The 22,303-nt window shown below is 50.8% G+C and overlaps 1 protein-coding gene across 2 annotated transcripts in view; it reads right to left on the bottom strand.

Moving 5' to 3' along the window:
• LOC132422744 (complement C3-like) overlaps positions 1–15,645 on the bottom strand; it is a 28,986-nt gene extending 13,341 nt beyond the window's left edge. Inside the window, exons 1-26 of one of the 2 annotated variants that reach the window (XM_060007681.1) lie at positions 15,487–15,645; positions 15,163–15,370; positions 13,508–13,682; positions 13,249–13,319; positions 13,062–13,150; positions 12,897–12,979; positions 12,583–12,670; positions 11,376–11,478; positions 11,116–11,236; positions 10,734–10,849; positions 9,882–10,022; positions 9,582–9,791; positions 9,207–9,416; positions 8,749–8,910; positions 8,218–8,347; positions 6,650–6,727; positions 5,079–5,276; positions 4,785–4,896; positions 4,381–4,466; positions 4,138–4,277; positions 3,531–3,737; positions 2,817–2,868; positions 2,553–2,639; positions 2,264–2,407; positions 976–1,051; positions 579–747 (exon numbers count right to left, since the gene is read on the bottom strand). In XM_060007681.1, the coding sequence (XP_059863664.1) occupies positions 579–747; positions 976–1,051; positions 2,264–2,407; positions 2,553–2,639; positions 2,817–2,868; positions 3,531–3,737; positions 4,138–4,277; positions 4,381–4,466; positions 4,785–4,896; positions 5,079–5,276; positions 6,650–6,727; positions 8,218–8,347; positions 8,749–8,910; positions 9,207–9,416; positions 9,582–9,791; positions 9,882–10,022; positions 10,734–10,849; positions 11,116–11,236; positions 11,376–11,478; positions 12,583–12,670; positions 12,897–12,979; positions 13,062–13,150; positions 13,249–13,319; positions 13,508–13,682; positions 15,163–15,370; positions 15,487–15,557 (3,327 nt within the window). In that variant the 5' untranslated portion in view covers positions 15,558–15,645. Of the gene's footprint in view, positions 1–578; positions 748–975; positions 1,052–2,203; positions 2,408–2,552; positions 2,640–2,816; positions 2,869–3,530; positions 3,738–4,137; positions 4,278–4,380; positions 4,467–4,784; positions 4,897–5,078; positions 5,277–6,649; positions 6,728–8,217; positions 8,348–8,748; positions 8,911–9,206; positions 9,417–9,581; positions 9,792–9,881; positions 10,023–10,733; positions 10,850–11,115; positions 11,237–11,375; positions 11,479–12,582; positions 12,671–12,896; positions 12,980–13,061; positions 13,151–13,248; positions 13,320–13,507; positions 13,683–15,162; positions 15,371–15,486 lie in introns of both variants that reach the window. The other variant, XM_060007680.1, reaches the window with a different exon arrangement.
• Between the last annotated feature and the right edge of the window lie 6,658 nt (positions 15,646–22,303).

Genomic DNA, 22,303 nt, shown 5'->3' with positions numbered 1-22,303 from the left:
TATACCATGCAGAGAGAGCAGCCTAAGCAAAGATACGGAGGTGAGTTGGAAGGACCTGTGAGCAGGGAGTATTGAGGGGTGAGACTTGGGAGGAGATACAGAAGAGAAGGACATAGTAGAGAGATACCGTTGTAGGTGACTGTGTTTGTCTGTAGGTGACTGCCACAGAAGGTGTCTGAGCAGGGGAGAGACCTCCCAGGCTGTTTGAAAGCTGTTTCTGGAGGCTGGTGTGGAGGAACAATTGGTAGGGATGGGTGTGTTGGCTGGCGGAACACGGAGGACTCAAACCCAGAGAGAGGTGGGCCAGGACTGGCAACTCCTTGAAGTAGGGGTGGGGGGATAGGTCCCAGATGTGCCCAGCCTCCCCACATTGTAACAGTTGTGCCCAGCCTCCCCGCATTGTAACAGAGTGCAGCACGGTCCAGAGCAGGGAGATGTGATGCTTGGTGCCGGACCTCAGCTCTTTCCTGTTCTCATTCTACCTGGGAACACGTCAGGGGGCTGAAATTCCCCTCCCAGTGTGCAGAGCCCTTGGGTTTTGTTTGAATGGCTCAGGCGGTGGGGGGGGGGGTGGGCACCTTCATGGACCCCATGACCACAGGGCTTTCCTCCAAGAAGCTCCCGTCCTTCGCCTGCCTCTGGGTGATGATCCAGTTGGCAATGGTGCAGAGAGACTCAGGGTTGAACGCCCCCATTGTCATGGTAGGGTAGGCCAGGGCGAAGACCCGGAATACGTAACTCGTGAGCCTGTTGGAAGGGAGACGGGGTGGGTGATGGCTGGCAGTAGTCACCAAGGGGGTTCTAGGACAGGGGCGTCTACACTATGGAGAAGTCTACCCCAGAGACCATGGCAACTTGGAATGCTGCTGGCTTACAGGCTGCCTGCCCCAAGACCCCTCAGTGGGGATACTTCTGGGGTCATCAAGCCCCAGGCTGGTCCCTCAGGCTTCCTCCTACCAGGGTCCTCATCCTTACCAGGTGCTTCCTGGGTTTCCCTTGCTGGTGTGGTAGGTGCTATCTGCGCTCCGATGGGTCAGCATCCGGCTGTACCCTGGGAAAACAGGTGGATGGGAATTTACCGGGAGAGTTGGTGCTTGGGTGTGGCTGTGAAGGGGGGGGTTAGTTACCAGGCATAATCTGGGGGGGCAGGGTGTGGGTGGGACTTAGGGGCGCATCATATCTAGATGTAACCTGGAGGAGGGGACTGGTCCAGGTGCCTTAAGGAGGGAGCTGCAGGGCCCAGGTGTAAATGAAGGTCATGGCCACATGTGACAGTGGGAGCCAGGGTACAGCTGTATCTGGGGGTAAACTGGGAAACTGTGCCATTGGGGTGTGACTGGGAATTACTGCTGAGGAGGAGTGTGACTGGGGAGGGGTGTGACTGGGAATTACTGCTAGGAGGGATCATGGACGGCGAAACCCAGGAAAGGGCGTATCCTGAGGGGCCACTACCTGGGTGTTTTCTTGGGGGTTGTCTCTTGGCTGTAAACTAGAGATGTCAGTGTGTCTGTGTAGTCAAAGGATGTTACTCCTGGGTGTATTTTGGAGGAGGTACCTCTTGGGTGGATTCTGAGCATTGCTGCTTGGGTATTACCTGAAGGCTACCTGGAGGTTTACTGTTTGGGTTTAACACTGGGGATGATAGTGTCTGGGTGTCACTTGGATGGAGAGCTGGTGTCTGTGTGTAACCAGGGAGACGGGGTCAGTGTCCAAACTAACTGGAGGGTCTCTGTCAGGGTGTAACCGGGGTGTGTATCTATGGTTGTTACCTGGGGGGTTTGGATGGAACCTGGGAAGGTATTAGCATTCAGGTGTAACCGGAGGGCCACCACCTGGGATTATTCTGGAGTTTTCCCGCCTGGATGTTCCCTGGGGGTGTAGCCCAGGGCGTGGAACTGATTGGCTATAACCTGGGACAATGTCTGGATATAACATAACCTGGGAGGTTGCTGCTTTGGGGTTAACCAGGGTGTCTGTTATGAGACTTGTAGCCTGGGAGAGGGGTCAGGGTGAAGGAATAATGTGGGGGTCACAATTGGCGGTCACCTGGGGGACTTGGTGTCAGGTTGTCATCTGGGAGAAGTCAGAGTTTGGGTGCTATTGTCTGGGAAGGTCCAGTGGGGTACCCCAGGGGTACCTCAGCCACCCTCCCCAGGAGTCCCGGACACCCTCATCGAGGTCCCAGGAGGGGATCCACTCTCACCGCTGACAATGTTCTTCATCACCTGCTCCCTGAGCTCTACCCCAACCTTGTTCCACTGGCCTGTGCTATCCAAATAGCGTGCCAGGATGATCACGGGTGCCAGGGAGCTCAGCGTCTGTTCGGGGCAGCCAGTGGGGACCCTCAGCAGCCGCCTTGTTTCTTTGGGTGTCAGGCTGCCCAGGATGGTCTCTCCAAGGATGTCACCTGTCAGGTGGGCATGGTCTAAGTTACCATGGCTCCCCGATGGGGACCATAGGTCCCCCCAGCCCCTCCTGCCCCTGTGCCCAGGCAGGCTCTGGAGGAACCGGCCCCTCCTCAGCCCCCGCAGGAGCCAGCTCTGTCTAGGCACCTTGAATGCTGACAAACACTTCTGCCTCTGTGTTGGGCATCTTGTTCAAAAAGTCCTGTTTTGGCACCAGCTCCGTCTGGGTGTGACCTGAGCAGGCACAACCTTGTGTGACAAGCGGGTTCTGGGACTGGGGAGGTCAGGGTTCGACTGCAGACTCTGGGAGAATCTCAGACTGCCCCCCTGACCAGATCCCCTCATTTCAGCCCCTCCCTCCACTGGCGCATGGTTCCAGGATCCCACGTGCTCCCTGAAGACCCCACAAACCTTGGGGGTTCAGGAGGATGCTATGGGATATTTGCTGTATCTGACCCCCTGCCTGTAGGATGCAATGAAGAAGAAAGTTAAAAACAATAGTCATAATGACAGTAAGACGAAGTATTGCTTAGCTATAAAGAGCACAGACTCTGGGACCCAGATATCTGGGTTCAAATCCCAGCTCTTTTGCTTCCTAGCTGCATGACCTCGGGCAAATTACTTCACCCCCTCTGTGTCTCAGTTTTCTCATCCATAAAAGGGAGAGTACAGTAGTTCCGACCTCATAGAGTTGTTCTGAGGGTGCAGTGAGTTAATATTCTTAAAGTGCTATATCCTAAGTGCTAAAAAATGTGTTTGTTAAGTAAATAAAGTATTACTGATGGGTCATGCACTGGTCTTGTGTAATTTTCACAGCTCTCTGATTACTCGTGGGTATGAGGATTATTCCCATCCTGCAAATGAGGAAACAGAGGCTCAGAGAAGTTAAGTAACTTGCCCAAGGTCACACAGAAGAGACAAGGTTTGAACCCGAGCCTGACTCCAAAGGCCCGAAGCGGGGACTCTGTGACTGAGTTTTCAGATCATTGTCTCGCACCTCACTCCTGTCCTGGAGGCCTGTTCATTGATCTTGGGCCAACCTGCCCCTCCCGTGATCACACAGCCTGGAGCTCAGGAGAAGCCCCACTCGCTGCACTGGCAGCAAGGGCTGGGGGTGCCTATTACCTGGACCAGGAGTGTCTTCCTCACGTGGTCCTGGAACCCAAAGCCCATGACCTTGACCTCCACATCCACTTTGCCTGTTTCAAGTGGGAGAAGCACGAAGGGCACCATCTTGGAGGAGGTGGGGGGCACGACAACCACCTGGCGGGAAGGGGCTCCTGGCTTTGCCGCACTGCACAGTGGCTCCTTGTGGGGGAACTCCACTCGGACCTGGGGCAGGGTGGGCAGTGAGAGGGTCCTGATGCATGAGGAGGCCCAGGACCCAAGAGTCACAGTCTCCTCCCTGCCCCCACCCTGAGAATCCTGAGTAGGTGACAGTGTAGCATAATGATTGAGAGTCAAGACCCTGCCCGGGTTCAAACCCCTTCTGTCACTTAGGTGCTATGTGATCTCAGGAAAGCCATGCAAGTTTCCTTATCTCCAAACCAAGAACAGTCATAGCAACCATCTCCTGGGGTTATTGTGAGGCTTAATGGGAAAATGTCTTAGAAACTTTTTCAAAAAGCCTGCCACTTCACTGGCTCCTTCGAATAATGGACACACTCCATCCCCCTTATAAAACACACTGACAGACATTTTTGGGGGGAGAGGGGAAGGCTGGGGGCTTCACCTTGACCGGGTGGACCCTGAAATTGTACAGCACAGCTTGGATCTGGACCTGCTCGTTCCTGATCACGGAGAAGGGCAACTTAAGGTCCACAAAGAATGATTTCATAACTGTCAGCTCAAAGGGGTCAGAGACGCAAAGACCTAGAACCAGGAGGGCGCTTGACGTTAAGCAGAGGCCAACTGCCCTGGGGCTGGCCAGGGCCACTGTGCTCCTATTCCTTCAGCGCTGGGCTTGTGGGGTCACCTTGTCCAGCCTTGACACTGACGGCCACAAACTTCCATGTGGTGATGGAATCTGGCACGGTCACACGGGTGCTGTAGTGTGAGATGCTGCAGACAGTGCAGGGTAGGGGGAAGGGAACATAAGTGAGTCTGTGCTGCCTGGACAGAGCCTCTGATCGAGGGTTACTGTCTTGGGCTTACCATCACTATGAAGGGGTCAATGGGTCACCCAATTAGAGAAATTATCACGAGAGGGACATCATTTGGGGGGACCCACTGGGATCTTTATCCCCATCCAGGAAGTTTCCTGTCATGGGACAATGCTGAGAGCTCAATGTCACTCCTGGGGGCATTGGCCATGACGGATGGCCCCTGATGCATGGACGGGCCAGGGACCAGAGGCTGGCATGGGGGCCATAGTCCTACCCCGATTCACTTTTGGGCAGAGTAATCTTCTTCCAGAACCAACTTTCAGGGAACAAGCTCCGGACAGGCTGGTCCTCCTGGAAGATGTCATCAAAGTCCTCGTCTTCATCCACTGTAGGGAGGAGATGTGGGGCAGGGTTTCTTTTGCATGTCTCCCATGACCCACCAGACTCTTCAGTGGGGTCCTCCCACCTCATCCTTCCACGGCACATGTCACCCCTTGACCTGTCCATGACACTCCATGTCCCTCAGTGGAGCCCCCCGACCCTGTGCCTCCTGCCGTGGCCCCCTCACTTGTCCCCAGAAGCAGCTGCTCCTCTCGGGCCTCCCGACTCAGGGCCTCAGACACATGGCAGCAGCTCAGGAAAGCGGCGATGCAGACTGGTCCATAGCGGACATGATGGGTCCTCTCCACACACGATAGTCCCACTGGGCTCTCCCGGAGCCCAGCCTCACAGCACTTTCGCTCCAACTCTGTCTCGAACTTGTTCACTGCAGGCCAGAGTTAGTGGGACAGAGGAGGGGCTGGGTAGGACCTGAGGAAGCAGGGACCCATCCACCTCAACGCCATGTACACCTGACCTCTGTTTAGCCATATCTCTGGCAATGCTGTCCCTAGAACTTTGCCTGTATCTTTCCCCTGAAGCTTCACATTGAACTCATATGATGAGTTCTGATGAGGAAGCTGAGGTACAGAGAGGTCAATTCACTGGCCCAGGGTCACACAGCTCACAAGTGGCAGAGCTGGGACTGGAATTGATGCTGCTGCTTCTGCTACTTCTTCTCCTTCTCCTTCGTTTGGGACGGGGATTGGCAATGCCATGTTTATTTATTGAAGTTGGGATTTTGACTCCTGCTTTTCGTTGTGTGTTTTAAAAAAATGAAAACACAAAACTTGCTGTAGAGCATGATGTCAAGTTGAATGCTTCTAAATTAGCGAACCGAAGGAATGCACTTAAATATAAAAAATATTATAGCAATTTAATAATCTTATTGTCTACCATATAACATGATGAGAACATCTATAGTTAAGTGATTGTTACCATAAATAAAATAACAGTTTATATTATGTACTGTTCTCAGAAGGTTAGCATGATTTTTGATATTGAAATTAGAGTTAGGGTTTTATCTCAATTTTTATTAGATTTCACTTATTTTCCCTTTATTTAGATCCACAAAGTCATTAGTGCTGCTTAAAAAGACTGACAAATCTAATATTCATAGAATCCATGCTTCTAACAAAACCCAGTACTGCCTCTCATCTTCCTTGAACTCTAGGCTTCTTGGTCCCGTCCACACCCTGGTCTTGGTCTACATATTATCCATCTCCCCTTTCATCTACCTTCCTTCTGGTATCACGGAAGCTAGACATCTAAAAACTACATTTCCCAGACTCCCTTGCTGCTAGGGTCCTGGATGGGATGAGAGTCTGCCACCCAGACGCTCTTGTATAGAATTTGGAAAGTGGAAGAGAGGCGGAGACCATTTTCCCTGCAACGGTGGTAGCTGATGGGTGGGCTCCAGTCTATGTGTTTTTGTAACAGGCAAAATTCTGTGTTTCACCATCTACCTGCCAGCTTCATGAGAGATATTGGCAGTGTTTCCTGAGATTTCATGCATTGAAACCTAGATTTCATGCATTGTAAGAACTACAATGGAGTGATCTTGAGTCTCAGCAAGCAGCCTTCCAACTTCCACTCCTAAAGTTCAGCTAATGATTTTGAAAGCACCAAACTCACATCATGAAATCACCTCCCCTCCCCGTCCCCCGACTGGAGTACCTAGAGTGGTTTCAGTTTTCTGTTCTAAGCCCTGATGAATACAGGTTAGGGAGCCAGGAGGGCACATCCAGCTTTAGCTCTGACCTGCATTCCTCTTGGTCTCCAGGCTCTTCAGGGAGCGGCGGTGACGGCTGGGAGATGGGCTCTGGGGGCAGTGCCAGTCTGGGGATCAGAGGGAAGAATGAGAGAACAAGTGTCAAGATCATTATCAACATCCTTTATGCATCACCTCACTTTATCCCACAGCCTCTTCGTAGTCAAGATTTGCCACTTAAAAGTTGTGCAGGGCTTCCCTGGTGGTGCAATGTTCAAGAACCCGCCTGCCAGTGCAGGGGACACGGGTTCAAGCTCTGGTCCGGGAAGATCCCACATGCCGCAGAGCAACTAAGCCCGTGCGCCACAACTACTGAGCCTGTGCTCTAGAGCCCGCGAGCCACAACTACTGAGCCCACGTGCCACAACTACTGAAGCCCGTGCACCTAGAGCCCATGCTCTGCAACAAGCCGCCGCAATGAGAAGCCCGCACACCGCAACAAAGAGTAGCCCCCGCTCGCCACAACTAGAGAAAGCCCGCGTGCAGCAACGAAGACCCAATGCAGCCAAAAATAAACAAATGAAATAAATTTATTTAAAAAAAAAAGTTGTGCAATCTTCAGCAAGTCACTTAACCTCTCTGGGTTTTAATTTCTCCAGCTATGTAAAATGGAATAATCATAGTTCTATCTATGAGATAATGCATATAAAAGTACTTAGCACAGGGTCCAGCTTGTAGTAAATAGAAATTGTTATTTTTAAAAAAATATTTATTTATTTGGCTGCGCCAGGTCTTAGTTGCAGCACTCAGGATCTTCATTGCAGCATGTGGGGTCTTTTAGTTGTGGCATGTGGGATCTTTTATTTGTGGCATGAGGGACCTTTAGTTGCAGCACGCGAACTTTTAGTTGTGGCATGTAGGATCTAGTTCCCTTACCAGGGATTGAGCCCAGGCCCCCTGCATTGGGAGTGTGGAGTCTTAGCCACTGGACCAGCAGGGAAGTCCCAGAAATTGTTATTAATAACACTATTTATAGCTGAAAGAAGACCCTCCTAGTTGTCCCCAAAATATCCATTCTCCCCTACCGTTTGGGGCAACTAAACTTCCATCTTTTATGTATCACTCAGAATGAAGACTACATTTCCCAGTCTCCTTTGTGCCTAGATAGGGCCATGTGACTGAGTTCTGGCCAATGAGATGAGAGAGAAGTGTACTAGTCTTTCCACTTCCCTTCATCCTGGTGCCTGGCAGGAGGTCCTGGTGAGACTTCATCTTGGAATATGGCAGAGCAACAAGCTAGAAGGAGCCTGAGTCCCAGAACGACCTCTGGACTGTTACTGAGCAAGAAATAAACTTCTACCTGTTTAAGCTGCTGTTAATTTGTATCCCTGATACACATGGCCAAAACTACATCTTAATTAGCACACAGTAAGTTACTTCTATTATTACGTACATTTTATGGAGAGAGAAACTGAGAATCAGAGAGGAAGTATGACCGGCCTATGGTAAGTGGCAGGGTCCTAGAGTTTAGCTCATCTGTTTCACACCAAAGTCCATGTTCCTAACCACTAGATAGCACTTCCCCCACCCCTGCCGTCTTCCTGCCCCCCTCATGTACCTGAGCTTGCCAAAGTGTCCATGCCTGTGCTCATCTTCATGTCCAATCCAGCATCCTTGAACACAGCAAGTCTGTCTTTCCCACTGCCTGCTGTGCAGCCAATGTCATGTTCCTCCACCGTATCCCAGACCTGAGGGTCAAGAGAGGAACCTGGGGCTTCCCTGGTGGTGCAGTGGTTGAGAGTCCGCCTGCCGATGCAGGGCACACGGGTTCGTGCCCCGGTCCGGGAAGATCCCACATGCCGCGGAGCGGCTGGGCCCGTGAGCCATGGCCGCTGAGCCTGTGCGGCCGGAGCCTGTGCTCCGCGACGGGAGAGACCACAACAGTGAGAGGCCCGCGTACCGCAAAAAAAAAAAAAAATTCACATAATCACCCATTTACTGAGCCCTTACTACCTGCCAATCTCTATGCTGTGCACAGGCTCCTTGAATCCTTGCAACCACTGATGTTGTTCATTTAATAGGTGAAGAAACTGAGGCTCCAGCTAGAATCTCCAGGCAATCTTTGGGTCCAAAGCCCACATGTTCTTACCTTCTTCTGTGTGAGCTTGTGTTTGCTGTTCAAGATATAGACAGCCTTGTCCACGGCCACCAGCCCCACTGTGGCCTCTGCATCACCTGTCACCTTCAATTCCACCTGGCTGCTGGGCTGTACAGGCTCGAGGTATCCTTCATTCTTCATGCCAACCTTCAGCTAAGCAAGGAAAAAGAGATGTCTGTATAAGAGGCTCATAGGTCACCAAGGGGCTTCCCCAAGTCCATTTTCAAGTTCATGCTCCCTCGGCTCTGATGGAGCATCTGGGAACTCCACCAGGCCAATCTCAACTCTACATACTTACTTGCATCTTCTCCGCCTCTTAAGTTGAGGTTTTAAGGCCACATCGTTTCTCCTTCCTCTCCTCTGCCTCTAGACTGAGAGCCCTTGAATTTGTACAGACCATCTCCCAAGCATTATGATGGTGGTGTACAACTTCAAGGAGTTTGACTCACCTTCTCTTTGCATTTGTCATTCACAGCAATCCAAATGGAATCAGCCACCAGTTCAGGGTCCTGCCCTGTTCCCCTGGGCAGTAAATAAAAGGCCAGGATGCGGAAGGAAGGAAGCATCTCTGAAGTAACGTCGATAATGGCTGACGTGTAGACACTCCCATGACTTTTTAACTGATGTTTGGCATACACGATCTGGCCCTTACTCAGGACCTTGGAGACAAGGGAGACTGTGGATGAGAAGGGATGAGAACCAGCCCTTCCCCTAGGCTATCCCAGCCCACAAGGGAGCCCCCTAGTCCCTTTCCTTCAGCCCCTATAGGTCTGAGTCCATCCCAGATGGCTCCCACCGGCTCAAGTCCTGGCCTGACCCCTCACCAGGATGGTGAAGTGAGTGATCCAGTCCTTGGCTGCAGGATTTTGATGCTTTGTGTTGAGACTCAGCTGGATGTTGCTGCCAACCTCTGTGCTCAACGTCTTCACCTCAATGTGCAGGAAGTTCCCTGACCCATCCTGGGTTGCGTAAGGCCAAGCCGTCATCCTGGCTGAAGCCTGCTCCTCTGGCTGGAGAGGTGCATCAGTTTCCACCTGGGGAGCATGATGGGCAAGTAAATCCCTAATAACCCTTCCAGCTCACACAGTCCCAGCCCCACTATCCCTGCCCCATAAGGTTGGTACCAGGATAGGGAGCTCCTTCAGATCTCCGTTGGTGTTGATGGTCAGAGTGGCCACCCCACTGGACGAGGTATGTACTTTGTGGTTTTGGTAGCGGACGAGGACTTTGGAGGCTGGGGACCCATCAGGATTTGAGACGAAGACCTGCGGTGGAATCTGGCATGAGGTCATGGACAGGCCTGGGGGTGGCCTGGTGTAAGAGGTGGGAACTGGGAATGCAATCTGGATAGGACTGCCTTGTACAGCTGTACAGGTTGTGCACTGAGCAACACCAGGGGCACCTCTCATTTAGAGCCTATGAGTGGAGCCCCTAGAGTTTTGCAGAGTACAACCGTATGTGGCAGCCCTGGGTGTTGGTGTACCGGGGGGTAAGGGTGGGGGGAACTGAGGGTGAAAAGGGTAGGAGAAGATGTGGAGGGCTTGGGGAAAACTTGGAGTAGGATTGGCACCAAAGGATGTCTCCAGCTTTTCTAATGCTTATCAGACATTTCAAAGTGTCTCCAGCTTTTCTAACGCTTATCAGACTTTTCAAAGTCACCCCAAATGAATGTATGTAAAAAGAGCATGCTTTCTGGGCAAATGTAGCCTTAAGATAAACTTCTAAGCATCACTTTCCAGCCTGACTGTGATCCCTGACACCCCCAAAGAGAAATTCTGGAGCCATCACTGTGCTTTGGGGGGACCTGGTTAAGACTTGAGGGAACCTTGGGATTGGTCTGGAGGCATGATGGACTGAGCTCCCAGACAAATGAGCTCTGGGAGGCAGGTGAAACCTGTGTGGGTTTTTGTCTACTGGGAAGGTCTGTTTCAGGGAGGGGCCCAGAGTCCCTGCATGGAGTGAACCCAGACTCTGACCCTAAAGTGGAATGGCATCCCTGGCTTGAAATACTGGGGTGTCCTGGTGAACTTGATGTTGTATGGGCTCTGGACAATCTTCACCCCGGAGGTCTCGGCCTGGACCATCTCACCCCCTGGAGAGACAGGAGGATCGTTAAGTTCTGCGGCAGAGGTTCAGTTTCCTGGGGAAAGAGCAGGCTGGTATGGGAGGCCCATCTTGGTGAAGGTAGGAAAAGACAGTAACACGATTTCAGTTCCTCCCAGCCCTTCCAGCATTTCCCCATTTCTCTGATGAGGAAACTGAGGCAGGAGGTGGCCCAAGGTCACATGGGTGGAGTGTCTGGGTTGGGAAAGGACACAGTGTCCTGACCTCAGCCAGGGCCCTGGGTGAGGGTGGCACCTGTGGAGAAGACAGTGACGTTGACAAAGATTGAGGCCCCAATGAAGTCCTCTTCCGGGCCTTGGAATGTGGCCATCAGTGTGCCCTTCTGGAGGGAGACGTGGCCGAGGCCTTCAAAGATCTGCTCTCAGTGCAAGAGAGAGGAGGGGAGATGGTTTCTTGGGAAGTGGGCGATAGCAGAGGGAGGGGAAGTGGGGAAGGGGGAGAGAAGGGGGAGGAGGTGGGGAAGGAGAGACAGGGGAGGGATGGGTCTCAGTCACCTCCACCTTCTGCAGGGAGCTTTGGATGGGGATCCGATGGGAATCCTGCTTCACCCCAAAGATGGCCAGAGCGTGTCCATCCACTGGCTTGTTGAATATATATCTGGGGGATGGACAGCCATCTCACTGGCTCTGAAGCACCCACACAACCTCATGTATCTGCAGAGACAGCCTGTGTAATCTCATGGGGCTGCAGAAATGGCTGTAACACTTTGGGAGGGGCGGAAGTGGCCCTTGGTAACTTAGATGTTTCCATTACTGACCAACACAAGCCTGGGAGGTGACAAATATGTCCCTTAAGGCCTTGTTGGGTTGCAGATGAAGCCTGTGCAACCTCACAAGATGGTAGAGGTAGGCTGTACAGCCATATGGAGCCACAGAGAAATGTGAACAAGGACTTCACTGGTGGCGCAGTGGTTAAGAATCCCCCAGCCAACGCAGGGGACACAGGTTTGATTCCACATGCCGTGGAGCAACTAAGCCCGTGCGCCACAACTACTGAAGTCTGCATGCCTAGAGCCTGTGCTCTGCAACAAGAGAAGCCACCGCGATGAGAAGCCCACGCACCACAACGAAGAGTAACCCTTGCTCGATGCAACTAGAGAAAGCCCGCACGCAGCAATGAAGACCCAACGCAGACAAAAAAAAAAAGAAAAGAAAAGAAAGAAAGAAGTCTGAACAGCCCCTGGGATGGCAAGGATGACCTATGAAGCCTCGTGAGGCAGTCTAGGTGACCTGTCTAGCATGATAGAGCTGCAGAAATGGTCTGTATAATGGCAAGAAGTGGCAGACATGGCCCTTACAACCCTAGGTGGACAATATGGCCCGTACAGCCTTGTAAAGTTGTGGGGATGGTCTGTAAATTCCATAAGGCAACATATGTGACATTTGCAATTTCATAGAACTTCAGAGATGGTCTGGACAACCTCACAAGATGGCAAAGGTGCCTATGCAACCCCGTGGACCTTCAGAGATGGTCCAAACCATGAGAGGTCGTATAACTCCATTAGGTAGATAAGGTGGCCTGTACAACCCCAGAGACCTGAAGGGATGGTCTGCATAACCTCACGGGACAAGATTGTGTCATGGGCGGCAGAGAGTGCCTCTCCTATACCCTAAGAGCTACAGAAGTGGTTCCTTTCTCTCTACCCATTCAGTTTCCTGGCATTTCTGGTCCTCTGGCCAGGCTGGGGGTAAAGGAACTCACCGGGCCTGGATAGTCACACCCAGAGCCTCATCGTTGAGGTAGAAGAAAGTCTTGTTTGGTGTCAGCTGGACCTCAAAAGATGGGAGCGCTGGGTGCAGTAGAGAGAGAGTCACCCTCAGCGTTTCACTGTCACCCCCCCACATCCCCTCCCTGCCCTACTCGCTCCTTCCTCAGTGATTCTGGCAGCCCCCAAGGGCTGGAACACATAGTCGTCAGGCCCCGGCACACAGCAGGTGCACCGTGAGACCTCCTTTGCATTTCCAGCCCCGGTCCTGGCGAGATCCACCTTGCCCACCCTGGCGCACCCTTCTCACCAAACTCCTTCACTTCAAAGGTTGCCTTGAACTTCTGCTTGGGTGCACTTTGGTATCTGGCTTCGATGCTCCAGGTCCCAAGACTGAGGCACAGAGAGTTAGGAGAGATGGAGCCTGAGGAGGAGAACCTCCCTCCCTCCACCCCTAGGGTTCCCAACAGGGCACCTGATGAGCTCTGGGAGGTGGAAGGAGTTTGCGAAGACGCTGTCCTTGGCCAGGAAATCCTGGCTGATCACAGTGATCCCCTCTGGGTTCTGCGGGGACACAGGGGGTGGTTGGTTCATGCCCCAGGCCGTCAGCATGTGATATAACCCCAGTGTCTGGGATCCACCCTCCCCTCGGGAGAGATCACCTTGATGTCCAGAGTGAATGTCCTGGGCACAGGATCCATCCTGTGGTTCACAGTGTACACCCGGTATTGAACTGGAGGAGGAGGGAAGGCTCTGAGCACGGGATAGAGTTTGGAGGGGGGGTGGGTGTAGTCATTAGGATCTTGGGCAGTGGGGGGACCTTGGACAGAAGGACACCCTGGTAGGTGGAACATGTGGGCATGGGGGAAACTGGGGATGAGAGTCAGCGACTGCCCCAGGCCAAGTGCCTGGGGGCTGTACCCAATTGCTCAGGAGTGTAGATGGTCTTGTCTGTCTGGATGAAGATGTAGCCAGCGTGGGGAGCCACCAGCACCAGCTTCTCCATTAATGCGGAGGCCGAGGTGGGTGCCCAGGTTGCCTGGATGATGACATACTGCGTTCCTGGTTGTGGCGGGTAGACCAGGCTCTCGGGAATCTGGGGAGAGATGCCCACACTCCTCAGGGCCTGCTGGGGTCTCCATCCCTGGGGGCAAAGCCCTGGACCAGATCTTGGAGAAGCAATTGAATGGGAGCTCTCTGGTTCTGCCCTTGGGAGCAAGGCCCCCACGTGTGCCGCCCAGGTTGCTGCTGAACAAGGGTATCCAGCCTAGCGCGGGGTGGGGGGGTTGGGGGGTGGAGGGGGGGATGCGATCCCGTTTAGGCTCAGTTTCCCAGACTACCAGCAGAGGGCGCCTTTTATTAATTCGCACAGAGACGTTATACGGACTAATCAAGGCCTTTCTCGGAGCCCAGACCTACGGAACTTTGAGTTTCTGAATGGATAGGACATGCAAATTGGTGTATATAGAATGCATAAACAACAAGGTCCTACTGTATACCACAGGGAACTGTATTCAGTATCCTGTGATAAACCATACGGGTAAAGAATAAGAAAAAGAACAGATGAATGGATAAAGAAGATGTGGCACATATATACAATGGAATATTACTCAGCCATAAAATGGAACGAAACTGAGTTATCTGTAGTGAGGTGGACGCACCTAGAGTCTGTCATACAGAGTGAAGTAAGTCAGAAAGAGAAAAATAAATACCGTATGCTAACCACATATATGTGGAATCTAAAAAAAAAAAAAAGTTCTGAAGTACCTAGGGGCGGGATAGGAATAAAGACACAGACGTAGAGAATGGACTTGGGGACACGGGGAGGGGGAAGGGTAAGCTGGGACGAAGTGAGAGAGTGGCATGGACATATATACACTACCAAACGTGAAATAGATAGCTAGTGGGAAGCAGCCGCATAGCACGGGGAGATCAGCTCGGTGCTTTGTGTCCACCTGGAGGGGTGGGATAGGTAGGGTGGGAGGGAGATGCAAGAGGGAGGGGATATGGGGATATATGTATATGTATAGCTGATTCACTTTGTTATAAAGCAGAAACTAACACACCATTTAAAGCAATGATACTCCAATAAAGATGTTAAAAAAAAAGAATAAGAATATGTATGTATGTATAACTGAGTCACTTTGCTGTACAGCAGAAATTAACACAACACTGTAAATCAACTATACTTGAATTTAAAAAAATGGATAGGACATAAGAGAAGCAGTAACTATATCCAGGCCTTGCATCTCTCTTTTTTTTCAAAAAGATTTTTTTTTGATGTGGATCATTTTCAAAGACCTTACTGAACCTACTACAATACTACTTCTGTTCTGTGTTTTGTTTTTTTGGATGTGAGACATGTGGGATCCTAGTTCCCTGACCAGGGATCGAACCTGCACCCCATCCAGTGGAAGGTGAAGTCCCAACCACTGGACTGCCAGGGAAGTCCCACAGGCCCTGCGTCTCTTCTCCAGTGTGCCGCTTGGGAAGTCCCTCTAGAGTCTGCCCCTCTCTATCCTTGCTGCTGACCCGGAGATTCCCTTTATGGCCACCCAACCCGGCCTGTCACCCACCGTCACTGGTGCCTGGTCCATAAAGTGGTTTTCTGGTGAGAGAACGAGCTGAACCCTAGCCACTGGCATCTTCTTCATGGGGAAATCCCACACGGTGAGGTTCACCTTGAGGGTCCTGGTGAGGGGCTCTCTGGAGTCCGAGTGAGCCTGCACATGGATGTTCTCCGGGCTGCCGACCCGCAGGACCCGGGGGGTCACCAGGATGTACCTGTCAGCAGACAAACATGGGGGCACAGGGGGACTCTAGAGGTGGAAGTGATGGACGGGGGTCACATGCAGGGAATCATAGAGATGGCAGATGTCCCCTCACTTCTCCAGACTCACAGCGGCTCAGCATGGGCAACGGGGCTCTCCAGGAGGAGCAGAATCAATCCTAGGAGCCAGGGCACATCCATGGCAGTGGGAGGACAATGTAGGGCCACAGGGCACAGATGCCTGTCCTCTTGTCCACCCCAGGTCTGGTCTGTTTGCCTTGGCTTACCCTGGCCGAGTTAATGTCTAAATGAACATGGGGAGGAAATTCCCATAAATCCAATGGGTGACGAGGGGGCTGCTCCGCCCTCCTCAGCCAGTCCTCCGCAGGGTGGGGGGCTGGGGACAGTTGCATTGAGAAGTTTTCCAGGCCCCACCCACGCCTTGGGGGCCAGGGTGTTAGGAGGGCTGCCTTTCCCATCAGCCATGGGATCTCATCCTGAAGGCCTCTCCTCCCCCAGCAGGGAGCCTGGGCCATGTGGCCCTGGGCATGCACTCAAGGCTTGGTTGGGATTGGCTGGTAGGGGCAGAAGGAAAGAGGACTGTCCCCTCCTCTGCCCTTGTGAAGCTGGCGAGAGTTTCTGGGGTAGTTGTTCCAACTGGGGCAATGCAGGCATTACGTTTTCATTTCCCAATCACAGGCATGATCAGCCATATGGCGTTTAGCCATCTGACCGCGGGGACCCAGTGTAGTGGAAGCTTCTGGGAAATGCATGGGTCAAAAGCTCTTACCGAGTTTCAGATCTTTGTGAGCCCAGCATGCACTGCATGGCTTTTCTCCTTCCTTGCAGGAACCAATTACCTTTGGTAAATGGTCCACTGTCTATTGTTCCTAAATCATGCCAATCTCTCTGGGCTCCTTTTCCAACAGGCAAATTATACATATTAAACCAGGGAGGAAAACACATCTTGCTTGAAGCATTCCTGGAAGAAGGCTTTCTCTGGCCTGAAATAATTCTCACTGGCTGTTTAATGTGCCCTATTAAAGACGTTGAACCCAATCTGTGGTGTCTGCCCCTTCGAAGCAGGTGGGGCTGCAGACAAGTTTGTCTGGTTCTTTCTTCTTCAGTGAAGTCAGTACTGCCAGCTTGGAGAGTCTTGCCTATTGGAGGGACCCAGACCTCCCCAAACAATGACAATATACATTCATCCCACAAAAATTCATTAAATATTTACTACAAGCTTGGCCCTACTTAGCATGCTGAGGACACAGCAGTGACCACAATAGACAAAGTTGCTGATTGTGTGGAATAGACTTTTTTTTTAATGAATTTATTTATTTTATTTATTTTTATTTTGGGCTGCGTTGGGTCTTCGTTGCCGTGAGGGGGCTTTCTCTAGTTGTGGTGAGTGGGGTTTACTCGTCGTTGCGGTGCGCGGGCTTCTCATTGTGGTGGCTTGTCCTGTTGCAGAGCATGGGCTCTAGGGGTGCGGGCTTCAGTAGTTGTGTCACATGGACTCAGTAGTTGTGGCGCACGGGCTTAGGTGCTCCACTGCATGTGGGATCTTCCCGGACCAGGGCTCCAACCCATGTCTCCTGCATTGGCAGGTGGATTCTTAACCACTGTGCCACCAGGGAAGTCCCTGGAGTGGACATTTTTTGAGAACTTACTTTCTCCTTAAACCTCATAGCCTCCCGTGACTTGGGTTCGCTGTGTGCCCACTTTCCAGACTCTATCTTTGTAGAGATTTGGGAAACCGAGTGTGTCAGACACAAAGTGGGTAGTCATTTATTCCTCAGGCATTTATCGTGCACCTACTGTGGGCAAGACACTGTTCTACATGCTCTATGTACACTCACAGAAGTCTCACAGCTGAAGTAAGGATTACCACCCATTGTACAAATGAGGAAACCGAGGCCCCGAGAGGATGAGCAACTTACCCCGGGTCAGGCAGGTGAACCACGAGGATGGGTAATGCTCTTAAGTCTATGGTAAACAATCTCTTATGAAGCAAAAAATCAAAAGAATTGAATTAAAGCCTGGATCAGGGATGCAGGTGAGACCTAATTTAGAAAGTTCTAGAACACTGGTGTCCATTTGGTGTGGCATATTCCACCGTTCTCCCAGGCTCTCAGGGAACCTCCAGTGGTTCTGTTCAGCTCTCTCTTGGCTGGAGGTGAGCTCCCCCGCTTCACATCTTCATTCTTATACCAGGTGTCCACATCCCTGCCCCCAACCCAGGGGCTCCCAGGTGTCCAGGACGGGGGATATCCAAAGGTGAGGGGCTTGAGTTTCTTTTCTTTTCCTTTTTAATTTTTTTTATAGCAATAAGCAGAATTTATTTATTTATTTATTTATTTATTTATTTTGTGGTACGCGGGGCTCTCACTGTTGTGACCTCTCCCGTTGCGGAGCACAGGCTCCGGACGCGCAGGCTCAGCGGCCATGGCTCACGGGCCCAGCCGCTCCGCGGCATGTGGGATCTTCCCGGACCGGGGCACGAACCCGCGTCCCCTGCATCGGCAGGCGGACTCTCAACCGCTGCGCCACCAGGGAAGCCCCTATTTATTTATTTAGACCACACTGCAAGGCTTGTGGGATCTTAGTTTCCGACTAGGAATCGAACCTGTTCCCCCTGCAGTGGAAGTTGTTAGCGTCCTAACAACTGAACCATCAGGGACTTCCCTTGAGTTTCTATTTTGACTTGGAGGTGGGTCCAGGAAGGGAAAACTGCCCTTGGGTACCAATAAGCAGCAGAGGAGGCAGGAGAACAACTAGTGTGGGGTCCTTTGGGATACAGCCTTGCCACCCAGTGAACTAACGGATGGAGTCAAAAATGGATGCTAAAAAAAAAAAAAAAAAAAAAAAAAGAAAAAAAGGGCTTCCCTGGTGGCGCAGCGGTTGAGAGTCCGCCTGCCGATGCAGGGGACATGGGTTCATGCCCCGGTCCGGGAAGATCCCACATGCCGCGGAGCGGCTGGGCCCGTGAGCCATGGCGGCTGAGCCTGCGCGTCCGGAGCCTGTGCTCCGCAACGGGAGAGGCCACAACAGTGAGAGGCCCGCGTACCGCAAAAAAAAAAAAAAAAAGAAAAAAGAAAAAAGAAAAAAATGGATGCTGAGTGAATGAGTGATAGCAGGAATTCATATCTCATGCACCTGATCCCTCCACCCCACCCCAGTCCAGGTCCCCCAAAAGAAGAATGATAAGCATTTGCTCAATAATTAATAATGAAATAAATAAAATAAATTTGAGCACCTACTGCATGGCTCGCTTTGTTGCTGGGGACACAGCAGTGAACAGGATGGAAACGCCCCCTCATGGAGTGGGTATTTACTGTAGCCACGTTCACCTGGACTCTCTCTTTGAATCCTCTCAGCACTATAATGACCCACTGACCCATTTTGCAAATGAAAAAAGTCACAGAATGAAGTGTCCTGCCCAATACTGTACAGCTAGGTAACTGAGGCACAGAGAGGTTAAGTGACTTGCTCAGGGTCACACAGCAGGTAAAGAGATGGAACTGAGCTTCTGAATCCAGGTTTAAGAGGGAGCCCAAATTAGCAGATACAAACCATTATATATAAAATAGATAAACCACGAGGTCCTGCTGTATAGCACAGGGAACTACAGTCAGTATCCTCTGATAAACTGTAATGAAAAAAATATGAAAAATGGGCTTCCCTGGTGGCGCAGTGGTTGGGAGTCCGCCTGCCGATGCGGGGGACACGGGTTCGTGCCCCGGTCTGGGAGGATCCCGCGTGCCGCGGAGCGGCTGGGCCCGTGGGCCATGGCCGCTGGGCCTGCGCGTCCGGAGCCTGTGCTCTGCAACGGGAGAGGCCACAGCAGTGAGAGGCCCACGTACCGCAAAAAAAAAAAAAAAAAGAAAAAAAAAAAAAGAAAAAGTATATATATATAATCACTTTGCTATACACCAGAAACTAACACAACATTGTAAATCAACTGTACTTCAATAAAACAAAACAAAACAAAGAGGGAGCTCAAAGAGGGTAGGAGGTCGGGAGAGTAGCTATGGGCTCCACCAAGGTCTGCTGGCCGCTGTCAGTGGTCAAGTCCAACCTCTCGAACTTGGCCACGAGAGGGCGCCAGCGAACCTCCGGCCAGACGCAGAGTAGCGCTCGGCCTCCTCCCGCAAGAATGTCAGTGGAGAAGGGAGGGGACTTTGGCCTCTAGCTTAGAGCAGCTGCTGCTGCAGCTCAGATTCCGTCCGCCTTCCCCTCCCTGGGACAACAGGTTTGCAGCGAGCCCGGGGCGGGCGGGACGGCCTTGCAGGGATGTGTGCCCTCTGTTTTCACCCAATCCTCCTGGGCTCCCAGCCCGAGGCTTCCCGGGAAAGGCTGGGCAGGACCCAGGTGTCAAGGAATAACACCCATAGCCACATAACAGCGAACGTCTGTCATTGATGGTACACCTACTAAGTTCCTGCACTTATTGGGACTTTCTCTCCATCAACTCTTCCATTCTACGGATGAGAAAACTGAGGCTCAGAGAGGTACAGTTGATTGCTCTGGTAGGAGGTGTCAGGAGCTTCTTAGCATGTACGGTATGCCGGGATGTGCCCAGTTTGGTCACTTCCAGTCCCAGCCACGGCTCCTTGGGTCATTTCTTGGTTTCCTCAGGGCTTCAAGAACTGGCTTTGCTTCCAGATTCCTCAGGGAATCGCATGCCTCCTCTGCGGGTCAAAGGAGGTTTCTGAAGGCAGTGAGAGTTTTCAAGAGAAGCTTATTGCTAAGAGGGGATAAAGAATAATTTAGCAATCATGTTTGGGGTTGATTACTGGGTCTGAAAGCACCATGGAATTTCAATGATATGTGTCCCCACAGAGCTCACAGCCGGGCCAGGGAGAACTACCCATAAATAAGAAGCTGCAAGGGCCCAGAGGAGCCTGCTCATCTCATCTAGCCTGGGGAGTAAAGGAAGGCTTCCCGAAGGAAGTGGTATTTAGGTTGAGACCAAAAAGTTTCAGTAAATTAAGAATAATTGGATGGGACTTCCCTGGTGGCGCAGTGGTTAAGAATTCGCCTGCCAATGCAGGGGACATGGGTTTGAGCCCTGGCCCGGGAAGATCCCACATGCCGCGGAGCAACTAAGCCCATGTGCCACAACTACTGAGCCTGCACTCTAGAGCCTGCAGGCCACAACTACTGAAGCCCACTTGCCTAGAGCCCGTGCTCTGCAACAAGAAACGCCATGCAATGAGAAACCCACACACTGCAACAAAGAGTAGCCCCCACTCACCACAACTAGGGAAAGCCCGTGCACAGCAACGAAGACCCAACACAGCTAAAAATAAAATAAATAAATAAATAAAATTAAATTAAAAAAAAAAAGCAGGTTCAGGGGATAGAGAGGGGCCTCTCTGAGGAGGTGACATTTGTGTCCCTATGTCAGTTGAAGGAGGGAGACATGTGGATATCTAGGAAAAGTACTCTAGGCAGAGGGAAGAGCAAGTGCAAAGGCCCTGAGATGGAAGTGTGTGTGGAGTGTTTAAGAAACAGCAAGGAGGTCCGTGTTCTGGGAATGGATTGACTGATAGGGAGAGAGTGGGATATAATCTGAGCTGAATATTCAGGGATCAGATCGTGTAGGAGGCCACATCTTTGTGGATCTGAATCTAAGTTAGAGAGAGAACCAGTGGAGAGTTTTGAAAAGGGGAGTGACATTTTCTTTCTGTGTTAAAAAATTAGTCTGGGGATGTCCTTTGTTCCTATGACTCAAATCCAAAAGTAACAACGCCGAAAAAGATGAATAATTCCACAGCATAAAAATAAGACCAAACACCACCACAGAAAAGTTTAAAAAAAAACTGAGAAAAAGTATCTGCACTTCCTACTATAGACCCCTTAATGTTCATAATATGTAAAGAGTTTCTAAGAATTAATAATAAAATATAAACAATTCCATAGAAAAAAATTGAGCAAAAGTTGTAGTCAGAATGTCCACAAAAAATGAAACACAAATATTCTTTAACGCACTAAAAGACACTGGGCTTTACTCATGATAAGAGCAATGCAAGTTAAAATAAGAGAAATGTGAGATACTAATTTTTATGCATTAGATCAGCAAAACTTTAGAAGATCAATGATGCCCAGTTTGGTGAGGCTGTGGGGAAGTAAGCATGTTCACATGTGGACATCAGTCCTCCCCAGTAGAGGTGAAATTGATGATGTTCATAAAAATTACAAATGCTTAGTTTCTTTGGCCAAGTAATCCCATGACAGAAATGCTTGCACATGTGTGAAACGAAGTATAAACACAAGGTTATTCATTGCAGTCATTTCTATCATAGCCAAAGATTGGAGAGAGCCCAAAGATTCATTACTACACATTACTACAGGATCAGTTGCATAAATTATTGTCCATCTACACAGTGGAATATACTGCAGCTGGACCAAAGAATGAGGAAGTCTTTTCGGGCTGCTGTGAGAAACTCCTAAGACGTATCACTCAAGGAAAGAACCAAAGTTCACACTTACGTGTATAGTATGTCGCTTTTCGTGAAAAAGTTAAAAAAAGTGAATATTCATGTTTTTCCACTCCCAAACTAAAGTTCTGTCCCCGTTAAACACTAACTCCCCATTCCCCCTTCCCAGCCTCTTTGAATCACTATTTTACTTTCTGTCTACGAATTTGCATACTCTAGGTACCTAATATAAATGGAATCACGCAATATATCTGTCCTTTTATATCTGGCTTATATTGCTAGGCATAATGTCTTCAAGGTTCATCCATGTCGTAGCAGGTGTCAGAATTTCCTTCCTTTTTAGGGCTGAATACTATTCCTTTGTGTGTATATACCACAGTTTATCCATTCATCAGGGGTTTTTTTCCTTGCATAATCAGAAAGAAAACCTGGATAAATAACTCATGCAAGTTATAACAGGCAGTGGTGGGGGATCAGGAATTGGGCAGTTGAGGAAAGATGAAG

This window comes from Delphinus delphis, chromosome 3 (genome assembly GCF_949987515.2).
Source record: "Delphinus delphis chromosome 3, mDelDel1.2, whole genome shotgun sequence".
Lineage (NCBI taxonomy): Eukaryota > Metazoa > Chordata > Mammalia > Artiodactyla > Delphinidae > Delphinus > Delphinus delphis.
The sequence above is the reverse complement of the archived record's forward strand: the minus strand, read 5'-3'. Positions and strand labels throughout refer to the sequence as shown.